The 17013-nt window shown below is 34.2% G+C and overlaps 5 protein-coding genes across 13 annotated transcripts; 4 read left to right on the forward strand and 1 right to left on the reverse strand.

Moving 5' to 3' along the window:
- Positions 1–252: 252 nt before the first annotated feature.
- LOC143352991 (nuclear exosome regulator NRDE2) lies at positions 253–4386 on the forward strand. Its single transcript, XM_076786070.1, has 10 exons — positions 253–480; positions 750–1390; positions 1453–1816; positions 1905–2051; positions 2131–2399; positions 2502–2830; positions 2946–3486; positions 3565–3711; positions 3785–3960; positions 4045–4386. Exons 1-10 carry the CDS (start codon positions 405–407, stop codon positions 4295–4297), a joined length of 2943 nt encoding a protein of 980 aa, XP_076642185.1. The 5' UTR covers positions 253–404; the 3' UTR covers positions 4298–4386.
- Positions 4387–4506: 120 nt separating this feature from the next.
- Positions 4507–6611, forward strand: LOC143353002 (uncharacterized). The gene is made up of 5 exons (XM_076786097.1): positions 4507–4731; positions 5091–5255; positions 5346–5424; positions 5542–5670; positions 6031–6611. Exons 2-5 carry the CDS (start codon positions 5184–5186, stop codon positions 6255–6257), a joined length of 507 nt encoding a protein of 168 aa, XP_076642212.1. The 5' UTR covers positions 4507–4731; positions 5091–5183; the 3' UTR covers positions 6258–6611.
- A 461-nt stretch (positions 6612–7072) lies between these two features.
- Positions 7073–12583, reverse strand: LOC143353000 (DNA fragmentation factor subunit alpha). 5 transcript variants are annotated; one of them, XM_076786094.1, is made up of 4 exons: positions 12514–12583; positions 8678–8922; positions 8261–8573; positions 7073–8172 (listed from the first exon to the last, which is right to left on the reverse strand). In XM_076786094.1, exons 2-4 carry the CDS (start codon positions 8853–8855, stop codon positions 8052–8054), a joined length of 612 nt encoding a protein of 203 aa, XP_076642209.1. In that variant the 5' UTR covers positions 8856–8922; positions 12514–12583; the 3' UTR covers positions 7073–8051. The 5 variants fall into 5 exon arrangements, with proteins under 5 accessions (XP_076642209.1, XP_076642210.1, XP_076642208.1 ...); XM_076786095.1 differs by lacking the exon at positions 12514–12583 and adding an exon at positions 9369–9585; XM_076786093.1 differs by lacking the exon at positions 12514–12583 and adding an exon at positions 9004–9585.
- Positions 10209–12827, forward strand: LOC143352997 (D-beta-hydroxybutyrate dehydrogenase, mitochondrial). Of its 4 annotated transcripts, none has more exons than XM_076786088.1 (7): positions 10209–10738; positions 11066–11149; positions 11238–11412; positions 11489–11610; positions 11694–11798; positions 11874–11936; positions 12692–12827. In XM_076786088.1, exons 1-7 carry the CDS (start codon positions 10523–10525, stop codon positions 12779–12781), a joined length of 855 nt encoding a protein of 284 aa, XP_076642203.1. In that variant the 5' UTR covers positions 10209–10522; the 3' UTR covers positions 12782–12827. The 4 variants fall into 4 exon arrangements, with proteins under 4 accessions (XP_076642203.1, XP_076642204.1, XP_076642202.1 ...); XM_076786089.1 differs by lacking the exon at positions 12692–12827 and adding an exon at positions 12010–12069 and having other exon boundaries at positions 10210–10738; XM_076786087.1 differs by having other exon boundaries at positions 10218–10738; positions 11874–12131; positions 12692–12826.
- A 35-nt stretch (positions 12828–12862) lies between these two features.
- Mocs1 (Molybdenum cofactor synthesis 1) lies at positions 12863–16178 on the forward strand. Of its 2 annotated transcripts, none has more exons than XM_076786074.1 (7): positions 12863–12996; positions 13294–13411; positions 13490–13657; positions 13748–13974; positions 14059–14283; positions 14375–14609; positions 15236–16178. In XM_076786074.1, the coding sequence occupies exons 1-7, from the start codon at positions 12907–12909 to the stop codon at positions 15838–15840; spliced, it is 1668 nt and encodes a 555-aa protein (XP_076642189.1). In that variant the 5' UTR covers positions 12863–12906; the 3' UTR covers positions 15841–16178. The 2 variants fall into 2 exon arrangements, with proteins under 2 accessions (XP_076642189.1, XP_076642190.1); XM_076786075.1 differs by lacking the exon at positions 15236–16178 and adding an exon at positions 14735–14859.
- The last annotated feature ends 835 nt before the right edge of the window (positions 16179–17013 follow it).

Consider the following 17013-nt stretch of genomic DNA (forward strand, 5'->3'; position numbering starts at 1 on the left):
CTTGAACCATATATACTTGTAGACCCGGCATAGGTATAGTCACAGACGAGGTATAAGAGTATAGTATGTGTATAGGAAAGCCGAGAACCCAGTGAAGCAAAGATCTCTGAATTTGTGACGTCATAAGATAATCCCTAAGATAATTTCAAAGTGGCTGAGACGGCACTATTGGATACTATCCGATACTAACCGATACTATTGGATACTATCTCTGATACTATATACACATATATATACATAGTGACCTGTGGCGTATGACATGACGATGAAAGTTTGTTACTGACGTTGATTTGATGTTCAAAGTACTTACCCTACATAAATATATGTATCTATGCATATCTTGTGTAGAAAACAGACTGCTATTTCTTTACAATTACTAAAAGAATATACATGCTTCTAAAATTATGTCCTTGTTTCCTGCTTATTCTATCGAGACAGACGAATCTTTGGCATCGAGTAAATCAGAATGTCTTTTAAAAGGTTATTAAAATGCACTACAAAATATATTCATTATATTACATATAATTTGAGTGCGGATCATTATGCAATTTTCACAGGTTATCTTTCACAAATTGAGTTAAGATAAAGATTCTATTTTGTTGATTAAAAACTTCATTGCAGTAAAGTATAAAGTATAAATGCTTCCTTGTCTCTCCATAAACTTCCATGCCATAAATGCATAAAGGTCCACAGTCTACTTGTAACTTGCAATATGCTTTTAATACTATGAAACTGTTTTGAAATTGTAGGCAATGTATCAAGCAATTGGTTACAAAATGGTAGTTGTCTAGATCAGATTTCGTCCTACAACTTTGTTGATTTTCCTTCCGAGTCTTCGAACGAAGCTACAAGCGATGCATCTTGTTCAGACAAACAACAAATATCCCGTGATGTTATTTCATCCAGTAAAGAAAGCGCTACGTATAAAGAAAGAAAACATCGCAAACATATTAAAAAAAGAAAGAAAGAAAAAAGAAAATCTGGAACAACAGAGAAACCATATTATAAGCAGGAAGTGGAAAACATATATTTTGAAGATAAGCATAGGGATAAGGGAAATAGTACAGTAAACACACTTTGTTCTAGAGTTAGGCCATACTATAGTATCCAAAGAAACAACTCCCTTGGTTTCATATCGTACAAACAGCAGAAAAAGGATCCTTACCCAAGATACTATGCCAATAACATAGATCTTGTAGAGAAACATAAGAAAAAGAGTAATATTATTACAAAACAAGCCACTTCTGATTCGTTTAAAGAAACAGAATATGCCTCTTCGTGGAACATTAACTTTGAAGAATTACAAAGAACTAAAACTAAAGAATATAATGAACGATTAACAGACGATCAAAACAATGTTGAATTATGGCTGGAATATGTCCAATTTCAGGTACGATTCTTATTGTTTGCTCGAAATTATCAATATTTTTTTACACAAGTAACACTTTACAGGACACATTGGAGTACCTTCAAAAGTATCAAACGTCAAAGGATGTTCATAGAGCAGTGACAATGAAAAAATTATCTATCGTCGAGAAAGCTATGGAAAAAAATGTAGGCTCTGTTCAATTGCTAAGGATAAAATTATCTTTAATGGAAGAATTATTACCAGCCGATGAGTTTTCACAACAACTTGAAATATTGGTGAACAAGGATCCAGGAAACGTTACTTTATGGCAAGGATTCATTATGGCTACACAAGCTTCCGTAGCAATGTGCACTGTACCAAAAGTATTGGATTTATATTCGAAATGCTTTTGTGTTTTAAAACAAAAAGCTAGAATGAATCCACGAATGTACGACGAACGATTGTTACGTATGTAACAACCTACAGTTTCTTTTGATACTTGTATCGAATTCAGTCAGAGCAAAGTTACTTAAACATATTTTTCGAATGCGAACAGAGATGCTGTGCTGGTGTCTAACATTCCTGAGACATACCGGACTCTGGGAACAAATGTGGGAAACGATACGTTTGAATCTCAGTTTGAATCTCAGCATAAAGAAGGACAGCCTATCCTTTCAAAAAACAATAGACGAAAAAAAATTAAGTATGGATCGTTACATGACACATATTGTAAAATACTAACTATTCCAGCTATTCATTCCAATCTTATTACTGACTTACAGTTGGAATGGAAGAGGTAATATTAATGTCGAGATTACCACTAAATCAGCTGTGGCAAAGAATAGAATCGTTAAGAGAAAATAGTCACTGGATTAGTGTCAGCAGGGACGAATTGGATTTAACTGGAGATTCTCGAAGATTTGTTGTGCCAGATGATGTTGCCGATTTTGTACACCCTATACTTTCGCGAAATTTTAATTTTCAAATGGCGGTACATATGCTGCTCTTACTTAAAGTACCACTTCTACCTACTCGAGATCATGTGTTACAGGTAAAAGTATACATTTCGTTCACTATACTACAGAAAGAATCATAGATTCATACATATATACATACATACATATGTGGATTTTGTTACATTTTTACTTTCTAGATGTTGTCCTTAAATAAATTTGAATGGAGCGTAGAAACTTCAGAAGTGTTACTTCCATTTGCTTATCCTGCAGCAGGTGAAATGACTGGGAATAACGAAAGAAGAGAATTATTGAATGGTATACTTGAAGGGGGATTAACATCAGGACCTCAATATCTTCGATTTCATCCTGCACAAGAATCGTACTTGGATTTTATACGCGATACATTTTTCACGATAGCCGAAAATTTACCAGCTATGCAACGTACAAGCATATATATTTGGTGGTTAAGATTCGAGAGATTGCTTATTTTCCTTCGTAAAGATGATTCTTCGAAATGTGATAACAAGTAAGTACTGTGTACCTCACTGCTCTTCTCACTCGTCCATTGAATGTAATAACTCGACGCATACTATTATACAATATACGTGTATACATATGTATATTATACATATTCTTTGTAGAGGAAAGAAATTAAGGACAACGATAAAGGAATTCTTAAAAAAGGAGGAGAATAGGAACAACTTACATTTTTATAAAGAGTATGCATTAATAGAAAAAGAAATGGGTAGATTCGATAATTGCGTAAATATTTTGGAAACTGCGATTAAATCTCAATCCTCCTGCCCGTTGGCAATACCTGATCTTGACGAGAGAACGGCACTCTTCAGTTTATATCGAACATTCATTGAAATTTTGCTCGACACTGATACATACAAAGAAACACATAGAATTCGTGTACTGAACGTTATTAAACAAATGGTTATCGAGACCGGTGATAATCAGTTTCAACATGCTAAAATAGATTTAGAAAATTACGTGAAAAACTTCATGCAAGGAATCCCTGCAGACGATGAAACCGACACATACTTCTTACCAAATCTGAAATGCGACGCGATCGTATGCTATGCGTACCTATTGTACATAGAAGACTCTGATATTACTAAAGTAGCAGATATGTTTACAGATTTTATAAATCATTTCAAAAATTGTCGTTGTACACAGGTAATAATGCGTGCATTTCATTAATAAAGACTATTATATTATACGTTCAACGCGTTACTTGTCCTACATTTGTTTCAGGAAATGTTATACGAAAGTGAAATTGCAGTTTTGCAACTACATTACAAACGGACTCAAGAAGTAAACATTTTGAAAAGTATATTAAACGAAATGTTAAATTTATATCCAAACAACTTTTTTGCTCTTTCGACATTAGCATGTTTCGAGGTAAAGATTATTATATTGCAAAGAATGATATTCTTCGATATCTAATATTTTTCTTTTGATATCCCTTTAACAGAGTAACTCACCAATTTGGAAATTTAACAGTCAGAACACGAACCTTTCGTTATGGAGAGCATTCGCTATGTGTTTAGCAAATCGTAAACGTATTCGTTTCTTCAGAGGACTTAAAGACTCGGTCAGCATGAATGCAGCAATAAATAAGTTATTTCATTTTCATCAAACTCTTGCATCGTACGTTTTTAACAAGTTTTTCTTAACTTTTTACATTTCATATACATATACGAATGTATTGGTAATAAGTATTCACATTTACAGAGAACCAACAACCAGGTGTTGCCCTCTGTTATGGAGGTTGTATATGCTTCTTCTCAGAGAATATAATTTATGCGAAAAAAAGGGGGAGGAAGTGTATCATAAAAGTGTAGCTCAATGCCCTTGGGCCAGGAGCATATACATCGATGCAGCCGAAATTGCACCTCAGCTACTTACACAAATTCAGGATGTGATACGAGAAAAAGAATTAAGAATGCATGTTACTCCCGAAGAATTAGACATTTTGCGCGGTTGATTTCAATTATTACTTACAAAGGAAAATATACAATCCGAAAATTCAGAAAATTATGAAATTTTAGGTACATGTAGATTGTGGAGCGTATACAATAATTTAGACCAAAAAAATGTTGTGCATACTACATATCTGTATGTGTTTTTCTATGCATCCCCAATTTCATAATTTTCTGTATTTTCGGGTATTCAATTTTTTTTATGTGCTTGTATCACGTTTTTTTGTACATATATGTATAGTTGATTAAAATTATAATTAAACCTAACATGTACAAACACAAACAACATATTATTCATTTATTGTACTCATTATGGAATTTTGGGAGAAAACTAACGCGTAACATACGAAAAATCTTTGTTTTACAAACTGTAATAATGCCAAACCAAATTTTGTGCCAGACGGTTGAACTACGCGATAGGGAATGATAAGGAATTGTGGTTAGATACAGATTACTTGTGATTTTACGAGACAAAAATAAATACTGATTGGTCTTTCAGAAAAATTACGTATTTTAAAAAATAGAGATACGTACAACATAATATAAATATATAGAGACTTTAGATTTTTTTCTTTCGGCGATATTTTGATTTCGACAGAACAGTACAGGTTATGTTAATTTTATTCTGAATAACTTTTATGTATATACATACATCGTGCAGTTTTTACTAAAATATTTACATATGGAAAATTTTATTTACTTTTGTTATACACTGCTGAAAAAAAAAGACTAAATGGAGTTCACAAAATGGAAAAGGAATTTTTGTTTCTTTTGTTGATTCACAACTGATTTTTCCAGCTTATATAAAAGATCTTCGAATTTCAATTTGAAATTCTTTGTTGAAAAGACATAAGAATTTTTGCACATTTCGTTTCCACGGCTACATACAAGATGGATGTAAAGGCTGTCGTTGTCTCTGGAGAAGCCCCAGAATCTGATGATGACGGTGCAAACATTACTACCGTATGACACCTTTACATTATTTTACAAATTACGTTAATCTAATATGGATATAAGAAGAACTTGACAAAAAAATTATAATGCTTCACATAGGGTATGGAATTTCCTTCTATGCGAAATCCTAATTACTGCGGTACTATCATTTCTGGTGAAGCTCCTGAATCCGATGATGGTAAGATTCTCTTTGAAATGATCGTTTCTATTTGTATAGTAGAATAAGCAAATCTTCACATCTTACAAACAGCAAAGTAGTTAAAACTTTCTCCTAATTTCTATTTACTTTTCTCAGATGGAACAAGTTTAAGCAGCGTTAGCGGAGCAGTAGATGCTATAGCCTGTATGCCTTACACTGATATCAAAATACCAAAATCAAAAAAATATTCCATTAGATACAACAGTTTGCTACACAAGAAATTATGTAAGTTTAAAGTTTAAACAGTCTCTCTCTCTCTTTCTCCTTCTTGGTACATTAAAATTTGTTAACATCATCATTTTATTAATAGAGTAGTAATACAATACGCAGAACTATTGCTATAATAGAATACCATCTAATAATTCTGATGCAGAGAAATGTATTGTAACATAATTGAAGGAATAATGTCTCTTTCTATGGATTCAGGCTGATTTCAGTTTCTCTAAAACATCAATTATTTAGAAGCATTTGCACCTCGATTACTTTATATGTATATTACACGAACAATTTTTTATAATACAAACATTTAATTTTCAAAAGGAAGGATACTTGATATTTTAATTAATAAATTTTATAATGAAACAGACGAATGCAACGAAACATTGGACAGAGATCTTGTGCAAATGATCGAGGGCACGATCGACGCTGCAACGCAAGACTTGTCATGCGTTAATCGACAACTGCTAAAAAGTGAACTGATTCTTCAGGAGGCAGTCTGTCAGTTACGTAATGCCTGCATTCGAACAAAAGATGCTTCCAATGCCTTGCATCAGCTCATGGACGTTAATTTTCTACATTCTGTTAAAACTTAGTTTACACAAGCCTAGAATGTACATAATATTTCATAAGAATCGTAAGATAATAATAGCGGTAACAATGGTGGTATTATAACACAAATGAACAGTGTAATATCACCAATCGGTATGTAGATATATAGTATATGTGCAATTCAGAGAAACGAAAATTAATGAATATGTTACTCTCTTATAGGATTTGGTGGGTAGGATATATTATTATATTGAGCATTAGTTGTTCTCTTTCATTGGCAGTTCTATTAAATGTATCAATTGTTTCCTAGCGCGTCTTAAAGTTTAATTAAAGTATTACTTCTTCCGATGTATCGTAAAGAAAGATACATTACCATTAAACATGACGTACAGAACAAATTTGAAATGTACTGGCGCACTCACATGCTGAATCGTTTCATTTTAAATATCCGAATGACAATAAACATTATGGACATTATTTCGTAATATACAGATATCAAGGTATATATATCAAAGAATGTCACGATATTTTAATAAGAATGTTTCTGTAAAGAGTAAACATAAGCGTTTAATTGATTTGATGATCTTCAAAATTCATGATAATTATGTTTTTATAGATTTGAAATGGTATATTAATATTTTAGAATACGAAGAAGTTATCTTCTTGTTATTAGTACAGATATACAACGACGTAATCGGTATTTTAATATGTGGCTTACTTTGCATATGCCTAATCTTTTCAGAAACAGAAGTTTTGCGCACGAGTTTTCTCTTTTTCCTGCAATTTCTTTTTTTTTTTTTTATCAAATGCATAACTTTGTTTGGTATCAAAGGCTGATATTGTTTCTTTTTTTTCTCCCTCTCTCTCTCTCTCTCTCTCTTTCTTTCTCTCTCTTCTATTACAACACTACATTTAGTGTATAATGAATTGGTGATTGTAATGGGGATGCACTTTTCCTCTATAAATTCAGTCTTAAACATTTCATCGATCTTCGTTGAACTAAAGTTTGGTATAATATATCTATGTACAAAAGTTCATAAACCAAACGTGTCGTCCTTTTGCTAATTCTGATATGACAACATCGTGACGGAATGTTTTCTTTGACATAATATTTCTATATAGTTTTGGTTTACGCGATACATTCAGATTATTCAACGGCTAAATTGCATTGTACGCAACTATGAGTGTGTATTTAAGACCTCGTGTTACAGGAAAGCAATTCCTTACGCCACACTCTACAAAATAAATAACACTGACGCATATTTGTGCCTCTGATTTGCATAAAATAAAAAGGAAGACACTAAAAATAATTTACTATTAATAGAAAGTATAATATAACTATACATACTGTTAGAATATTAACTTATCGTATGGACAAGCATCAACTTTCAATGCATTTCCCTTTTTGCTAATAAATTTATGTGTTCACGTATTTAGTAGATACTTGCAAATACTTCAGAAATAACTTTCGACCATCCGCCAAACGTAGGAACTTCTTAGTTCCTATATTTCTCTTTCTATTCTCATTGTACCTTTCGAAATGCGGTATAGAAGAATTTCAATACCTCCATTGACGATGCGAACATTCGATTTTCATGAATGGTGCAACACAGTGGTACAATGTAGCGCAATGTAGCGCAATGTAGCGCAATATAGTACAATACAATACAGTACAGTACAGTACAGTACAGTACAGTACAGTGTTGCGCTACGAACGTGTAATGGGCTCAATTCCAGAAAAGGATTAATGTTTGTTGTAGTTGACGACCTTTGTAAAATATGCGACGTCGTACTCGGTACATATTAGCCAATGTGAGGGCGCCCACCCCCCACATGGCCTACGCTCGCTCCATCTCCCCGCTACTTGCAAACATCTGAAGAAGAGCCATAGACGCTTGTGCCTGTCGCTTTTCAGCCAAAAATCTGCCTGAAGCCTCCTTTAGCTGCTCCAAGAAGATTCTGGAATAATTTGCCGAATAAATAACGGTAAAACTCATCACGAACGATATACACGTAAACCAAACGACTTTCAAGCTTGATCGTTTACCTGTCGGGTACTATGTCAGCTAAGCTATCTGGGTCCATGTCGCTGAGTAATTCTAAATCGCTTCCACCAAGCAACGATATATGCGATGGATCGCCGTGCAACGACGAAACTAATGGTTCTATCAGCCGTCGACGCCTTCTGAGCTCGTTTCCCCTTACACCGCTTTCTACGTTGTCTACGTCGTCTACGACAATATACCGAGAAGCAGCTTTACTACTTCCCGCCGCTATCCATTTTTGATCTCCGTGTAGAACCATTAAACTAGTATTTCTTTCTAACGTTGCAAAATATTCTTCATCGTCCACCTCTGTGCCTATCAAAAAAAGAAACAAAGACATGTTAATGATACTATATATACAGATTATATGTTGGCCTTAAGGAAATATTGAATCAAAGTAAAGTACGATATTACGTTACCGTCTTGTTCTAAGACTATCGTTAGTTCTGCGTCCAAGGGCAAAGACAAACGACTTCTCGCAATACTGGTTAGTTCTTTCAGCGAAGATGCAGTAATGCCTTTTCGCTTTTCTCTGGCATGATCGACAATTTTGTAAGGGTTGCCTAACCCTTGCGATATTCCTGCTGTTTCCGACATGCTGCTTCAAATTACAAGTCAGAAAGCAATCTTAAAACGGCTCGCTGAAAGATGTTGGTATGTTCTTCTAAGCGAAACAAATGTACAATCAACTATATTAAATTTTTCTCATAGAAAGTTTACTTTCATTAAAAGAATTTAATGTTACCGATACTCGATTATCGTTGCACATTAGTTTATCAACGCTGTCGAGGATCATCAAATCAAATTGTAACACTACGGTATGTATACTTTTCCAATCGCGTGAACTTGTTATCGGACACAAAGGATCTTTAAAGAATTTTCGTTAGTCGAAAACGTTGTAACGATACTTGAACGCACTATTTAGGTATTGTATATAAAGTTGTATGGTTGGAACGTAGGTAAGAAAGGGCAGTGTTTTGGATTGCATTAGATCGAGTTTCGACGAGTTTTAGTGAGATTCTCTATGATGTTTAACCGCATTTACGGATTACGAATAAAAAATTTGGAAAAGCTTATAAAGATAAGTAACGTTCGAGTGACTGAACTGACCGTATGTCAACTCAACACTGGGTCAATGGTGCAACTACCCCTCCTATTTATATTCTCTGTAGACTATCGCGTACCGCGTACGGTGCGACCGAGAGACACCCTCATGTATTCCCTCCCAACATGGCACCCACACGGAAATCAATAACCAACCCCACTCTAAAACTAATATCTCTTTTTTTTTTATTACCGTTCAACTGTTTACAAAAATTATTTCCATTGTGTTAATTCGATGATAATTTAATATATATTAAATTTCAGTACAATTACAGTAAATATAATATATAATAAATTTCAGAACCTATATACGCAGCTCGATGTAGAATTTTTATAAAATATAAAATGGATAAACGAATAATAATTATTCTGGATGGTATTAACTAATATTTTTACAATTTATTTTTATATTGGAAACGCAATAGAAATCATATCGTAATCTGTTGTCTCCCAATGCCCAATGAAAACCACCCATGCAATATACAAATATATACATAGCGTTTTTATATTTAGCTACTCATTTCATAAATAACTTTTCCTTTTTCCGGTGAAATGCGTTCAAATAAAAAAGATAATTTCGGATGTTTATGGATATGTACATATATATACACATTATATTAATTAGTACACACTATATATTTATAGGTGTATAGTAGTATTTGCGTTTCTGAACAAACTTATTTTTTCACTTTTCTTTTATATGTAAAAACATGTATATTTAAATGCTATACGTTTAATACATGTACATATACAACATACATACACACCATATATATATATATATATATAGGTACCTATTTATTTTAATATATCTTGTTACGATACGTTTTGAATTGTGGATCTTATCCACTAACGCAGCTATGATTATATAGTACACATAAATAAAATGTGTAACAACCAATTAATCAGTAAGAATAATATCACTGAATAAATATAGTACCAAGATGCAATTATTATCAAGGTAAAATATTCATTTTTACTAGGATCTCTGAGTTTAAGACACAGCACTGTGGTTAAATATAGATCAATGAGACTGGACGCTGATTTAAGTTTAAAGTTAGCTCGGAGTTAGCCCAGTTAGGGCTCTTAGCTGAGCCGCAAATCTCATTCGAATGGAAGTGACTACATTTGTATAAAAATCGAATAAAGCTCAATCAGAAATGACTCTACCGAGTGGAAATAAAGAGCCAGATGACAGTCAAACATGGGAATTAGCGGAAAGATGTTTTCTTCCAATTGCATTTTCGCACGCAGTTGCAGTTATCTTAGCAGCTATATTGAATACATTAGGTATATCACAAACATCCAGTTTCGTGCTGTTTCTCTTACTACTGGTTATATCCATAGGATCTACGTTGTTTTATCATAACTTGAAGGTATGTTGCTTAAACTATGTCTGTTTGTGTGAATGATACAAATACGATTATAATATACTAATACTTGCACAAAATTTCGATATAGTTTTCAATTTAATCATTGACTAAAAAAAAAGTCATTAGTATCGTCAAGTCGTGATCACAGAAAAATAACAAGGTGGAACCCATTGGTAGTAAACAGTTTCGCTTATGAAAATAGTGAAACGATCATTAATATCTGTATTTTAACTTCATATTTATTTTCTGGTTTTATGACAAATGTATAAGTTGACATAAGATGCTTACAATACTAGAGGTAGTGCATACTTATTATAGTAAATGGTACAGGTAACTGCAGCTGGAAAAGCCATTCTTGTTACTGGATGCGATTCCAGAGTCGGATACACTCTGAGTAAACAATTAGATGAATTGGTAAGATTAACTTTGTACACATCACTGAAATGAATATTTCTTTACATTTATACAGTACCATGCCCACATACATACATATATTTTTAAGGGATTTACAGTGTTCGCCGGATTCGGTAATAAAGCAGAAAACGATGAAACAATGCAGAAATTAAAAGAAGAAACTTCTGGCAGGTTACACATATTACAGTTAGATATTACCAACGAACACGATATCCATTCAACTTTTCTCTACATTAACGAAAATTTGCCAGATGGTGCACCAGGTTTGTAAAATTGGTTGTTTCGAAAATTTACAAAATTGTTTACTGCACCATATACTTTACTCGTATATTGCATTAGGTTTGTGGGCATTAGTACACGCTGCAGCTTGGGTAACTTTGGGTGAATGCGAATGGGTACCTCCTTCCGTATTGAAACGCAGTATAGACATTAATTTTATCGGTCTTGCTCGATTAACTCAGGTAATTGTAATAGAGATATTTCTACAAACGATTCATGCAACAAATACATTAATATTAAGATACCAGTAATATTTTATTTTAAGGTCTTTCTACCGCTAATCAGAAGATCAAAAGGCCGCGTTGTATTAGTTAGTAGTCTTTTAGCTCGTATTCCCAGTCCAGTTCGAGGGATTTACTGTGCAGTCAAGGTAAATAATTTTGTAATATTGATATGACACTGTCCTCTGCGAAATGAGCCCAAAAAACCTTAATTTACTTAATAGGCTGCAGTCGATGCATGGGGAACCTGTCTTAGAATGGAGATGAGAAGATGGGGTGTAGATGTGGTAATTATTGAAACCGGCGAATATGTATCTGGAAATGCATGGTTAAAAGATAATACCGCCTTACTCGAACAAGCAAGAGAAATGTGGACTCAGCTAGATCCTCAGACTCGTAAGGAATATGGTCAAGAATTATTTCAGAAAGAAATGTTGGCTCTCGAAAAATATACTCAAGGTCCAGAAGCGGATTTAACGCCGGTAACTAGAGCTTTAACAGATGGTATAATAAAAACTTTCCCAATGAGGAGGTATACACCAGTTTCCCGTAAAGAGAGAATACAGGCTTTGTGTAGCGATTACCTTCCAAAACCAGTATACGACATATTATACACAAATTGAAGGAAAACAAGTTTGACAATCAAACAATTAGCGTTTAACATTATGTGAAACAGCCAATAAAAATACAATTTATGTAATACCAAAAACGAGGCAATTATTCTAGTTCTATTTTTAGATTAGTCTTCACGAAGAAAAACTTTTTTTTCAAAAACAATTATTATCTAAATAAAAACTACACATTCAAAATCTATACTAACATGTTTTCGATAAAAGTACAGCGAAACAAATTTACCCTCTTTACCTCTATTCCCTGTTTTCCAGTGCAACAGTTCGGAATGTCTATAATACATATACATACATACAAGATATATATGTATGTATGTATATACTACGTGGTGATTAGTTAAAATGAATTAGCGGCAATGTATATTGTACATTGAATCGTATTGTGACAATGATACGAATTAATTTGATGATAGGTATTGTCAAGCTCAAGGACAGAAAAACGCGGTTATCTTGATTGTTCTGAGGATGGATGGATCGTTGTTGTAACTATACAGTTCCAATGAAGTCACAGAGTAGATAAGTATTCGATGAGTGTAAAAAAATTATATAATTCTTTTTCTTATATATGATAGGACGTTACTATTTAACCCCGCGATTTCCATAAAACGTGTAGGTTATACGTTTCTAAATGTTTCGTAAAATTAACACTGTCAAAACGATCCTCGGTGGCGCGCATTCGTTCACGGATGCATCTGTGGCGTCAAACGCATCGTCTAGGGTAAGTGTAATTATACTTTTCATTTGTTCAATTTGGTACAATGTCAATTTCATAGTCTACTAAAAACATAGTGTGCTTCATTATCTACATATACGTTCATTATTAGAATCTATTTGTAATCTTTGTTATTTGTTGAGTTGATCATTAAAACAAAAAAAAAAATAAAAGAAAAATGTTAAGGTATAACAGGAATAGCTGTAACATTAAAGATTACACAATAGTAATCATGTATATATGCGTACATGTCTATTTGTGTATATGCGTGCTTTGTATGGGATTAATATGTTTTTATTACAGGTGCAGCAATTGAAGAAATTGTTGAATGAAAGCAATTACAATGACAGGCTTACCGATTCCTTCGGACGGCATCATACTTACTTACGCATTTCTGTCACCGAGCGTTGTAATCTTCGATGTAAGCACTCTCAAAACTTACAGAATTTCAAATTCTGAACAGAATAATCGTACAAAGCAATACATGTTCTATGTATAGGTTTGTATTGCATGCCAGCAGAAGGCGTTACATTGACAAAGAACGATGGTATTTTGAGGACAGAAGAAATAATTAAAATAGCAAGTTTATTCGTTGAAGAAGGTGTGCGTAAAATACGTTTAACAGGTGGCGAACCAACAGTTAGAAAAGATATTGTCGACATTATCGGTAAATAAGACAATCTTAGCGATTCTGCAATTGATCTTTATACATACAATCCTGTAATACATATATTGAAAACAATTTCGATTATCGTAGCTGGCTTGAAAGAATTGCCTGGTTTGAAGCAGGTTGCAATTACTACCAACGGTTTAACGTTAACGCGTCAATTGCCATCTCTTCAACGAGCTGGATTAGATGCGGTAAATATTTCTCTAGACACATTAAGAGAAGATCGTTTCGAGCAATTTACTCGCAGGAAAGGTTGGTCCAGGGTTGTAGCTGCGATAGACTTGGCCATTCAGTTGGGTTATAATCCTGTTAAGGTGAGAAAACAATAAAACTTTGTCGATATCAAGATCTACCGTAAGAAACGGCAACAAACGATTTCCTAAATGCATATCGTGTAGGTAAACTGTGTGGTAATGAATGGCTTCAACGATGACGAGTTAGTCAATTTCGTTAATTTAACGAAAAGTCGTCCGATCGACGTACGTTTCATCGAATACATGCCTTTCCAAGGGAACAAATGGAACGAAAATAAAATGGTATCTTTCGATTCAATGAAGAAAATGATAAGAAACGTATATCCCGATTTACGACGTCTTCCAAACGAGTACAACGATACATCGAAAGTATGTAAATGGGATCTTGTTATATACATATCTGTCTTATGACTCCATATTCCAATAACTTGGTAATTGTAAAATTGTTTCTTTGGAATAGGCATACCACATTCCTGGATTCACAGGGCAGGTCGGATTTATTACGTCGATGAGTGAACACTTTTGCAGTTCGTGTAATCGATTGAGAATAACGGCAGATGGAAATTTGAAGGTCTGTTTGTTCGAAGGAAAAGGGGAAGTCTCTCTTCGTGACGCTTTGCGGAACGGAACGTCCGACGAGGATTTGAAGGAGATGATCGGCGTCGCGGTGCGACGTAAGAAAAAGCAACACGCCGGTACGTTTAATCACCGATCTTCGGTAATGGTTCTCAAAAGATTTTTATCTCGCCGTAAACATGAGAAAACAATATACGAAGCGATAACGTTTCTATGATCCTATCCGATAATGTATGTGTTTCAGGAATGTTCAATCTATCCAAGATGGAAAACAGGCCGATGATACTTATAGGGGGGTGAATCGTTCTCGTTGTTATGTATTTTGGAAATTTTACACGCAGGTTTAAACGGTTTCTCCTGTCTTCTCAAGAGTATGCGTACAAACGTTATCGCTCTATCCTACATACATACATACATATGTGCTATATATAACGCGTAACCAATATAATTCCAAACAATTCCAATGTACTGGTAGTCAATAGGCAATTCTTGCAAATTTTTATGCGCTGAACACGATTTTGTCAAAATTGGTAAAAGAGCTTTTTATCTTATAGAATCCGATAGAAACAAAACGCTTTTCCTTTTTTAGATTCGCGATTAGCGGATGAAAGTCTACAAGTCCACCTATACACCTGTTGACTACTGGAACGCATAAAAATATTTTCAAATACATACGTCTTGTCAGCGTGTTTTTACCGTATAGTCGACGAAGTTGAATCGTAACATCGACTGTTTGTGGTTGCAGTGAAAAAGAATCGCTTAGCGAGGAAACGTTTTAAAGACGAACAACGACGCTTCGCTCCACTCGGGGGTTTAACACGTATGCTTCTCTGTTCGCACGAATTTCAAAGTACCACGAGAAGAATGTTTTCCTTGTTGTCGCACGTGGACAAAGACGGCAAAGCAAGCATGGTGGATGTCGGTTCGAAAGTCGATAGTAAACGCGTCGCAATAGCGAAAGGAGTTGTACAGGTCGATTCAACGATAAGTAAATTAATAGCGGAAAACAATGGGAAGAAGGGCGACGTGTTGTCCGTGGCGCAATTAGCCGGTATCATAGGAGCAAAGCGAACCCCCGATTTGATACCTCTCTGCCATCCGGTCTCGTTGTCCTACGCAAACGTGGTTTTACGTTTGAACGAGAAATCGAATCGAGTAGAAATCACGGCAGAAATTAGATGTACCGGCAAGACTGGCGTAGAAATGGAAGCCTTGACGGCAGTAAGTATCGCGGCGTTAACCGTTTATGACATGTGTAAGTTCGCGACCTCTCCAGTTGCACTCAAGATAACCGATATAGAGCTAATTTCAAAAACTGGCGGTACGAAGGGTGATTTTTATAGAGACTAATATATCTTCCTCTATACGTATATACATATACATATACATATAAACGTATATGTAATTCTAGAATGTATTCGTATTTAAAACATGTATGTAAAACGCATGACTAACGTTATATGCACATGTACCTAGATGCGCAGGTGGCGGACAATGGAAAGGTCAGCATTTATTCAACGTATACGTTGTATATTACTCTTTGTTGGCAGAGTTTGTATTTTTTTATATTCTACATTATATGGCAGAGACTAAAGTTTATTTTTTCACGTGTATATAATATGTACACAGTCGTGTATGTATAGTTATTTTATAATTGTATTCAACCGAAATAAAGTGCAATATAGGTCACTGAGATAATTTATTATCTTCTCTATTGATATTATGAACAATAAAATGCCTAACAAACTACAGACTGAAACAGCAAAAAAGAACTCTGGAAGGTTCGCAGAAAAGTATCTAAATAAAAATTGAATCAAATCAGTTTTCTAACCCTAACCCCAAAAGACTTAATCCTAACCTCTGAGCCTAGCCCTAACCCCAAAAACCTAATCCTAACCTAAGTTGTATTAAAACGTTAACCTCCGTAATAAAGAATCGTTGGTAAAAGCGAATTGTCACTTGGAGAATAAACTTTAAATGTCGTTTCTCCTTTTCAGAGCAACGCAACGAGTTTACTTCTTTTGCCAATTTCCAAGATAATAATAGAATAATCTTTTATATTTATTTATTTATAAATAATTTAAATATTTGAACTTAGTATTTCTAGCTCTTCTTACTGATTACTATTTATATTTACTTTATATCTACTCTAGTCTTATTTTATAACTTTAAGAATTTTTCCAAGTGCGAAATTATAAATTATTACTACTTAATTAAATATTTGAACTTATATTTTTCACTCTTGAAGTGTCTATGTGTTCGCGTGTTCGGAATGAATGTGTTGCGTCGCAGTGTGGTGGGATGGGAACTTTTATTGTGGGTTCGAGTGCCCGTGGAGCGCTGAAGCGCTCTGCTCGTGGAAGTTAAGAAATAAACTTTGTACACAGAGTTAAAGGCGAAAAACTGTTGCAGATTTTATTAGAAGATGTAACTCCCTCAGTTCTACAATGAGTTCTGTCTCATCCTGGAGCTTCGAATCCTTTTTCTAGCTTCTTCCTTCTCGTCTCGCTTCCTTAGCCAATA

Source organism: Halictus rubicundus, chromosome 3, assembly GCF_050948215.1.
Source record: "Halictus rubicundus isolate RS-2024b chromosome 3, iyHalRubi1_principal, whole genome shotgun sequence".
Classification (NCBI taxonomy): Eukaryota; Metazoa; Arthropoda; class Insecta; order Hymenoptera; family Halictidae; genus Halictus; species Halictus rubicundus.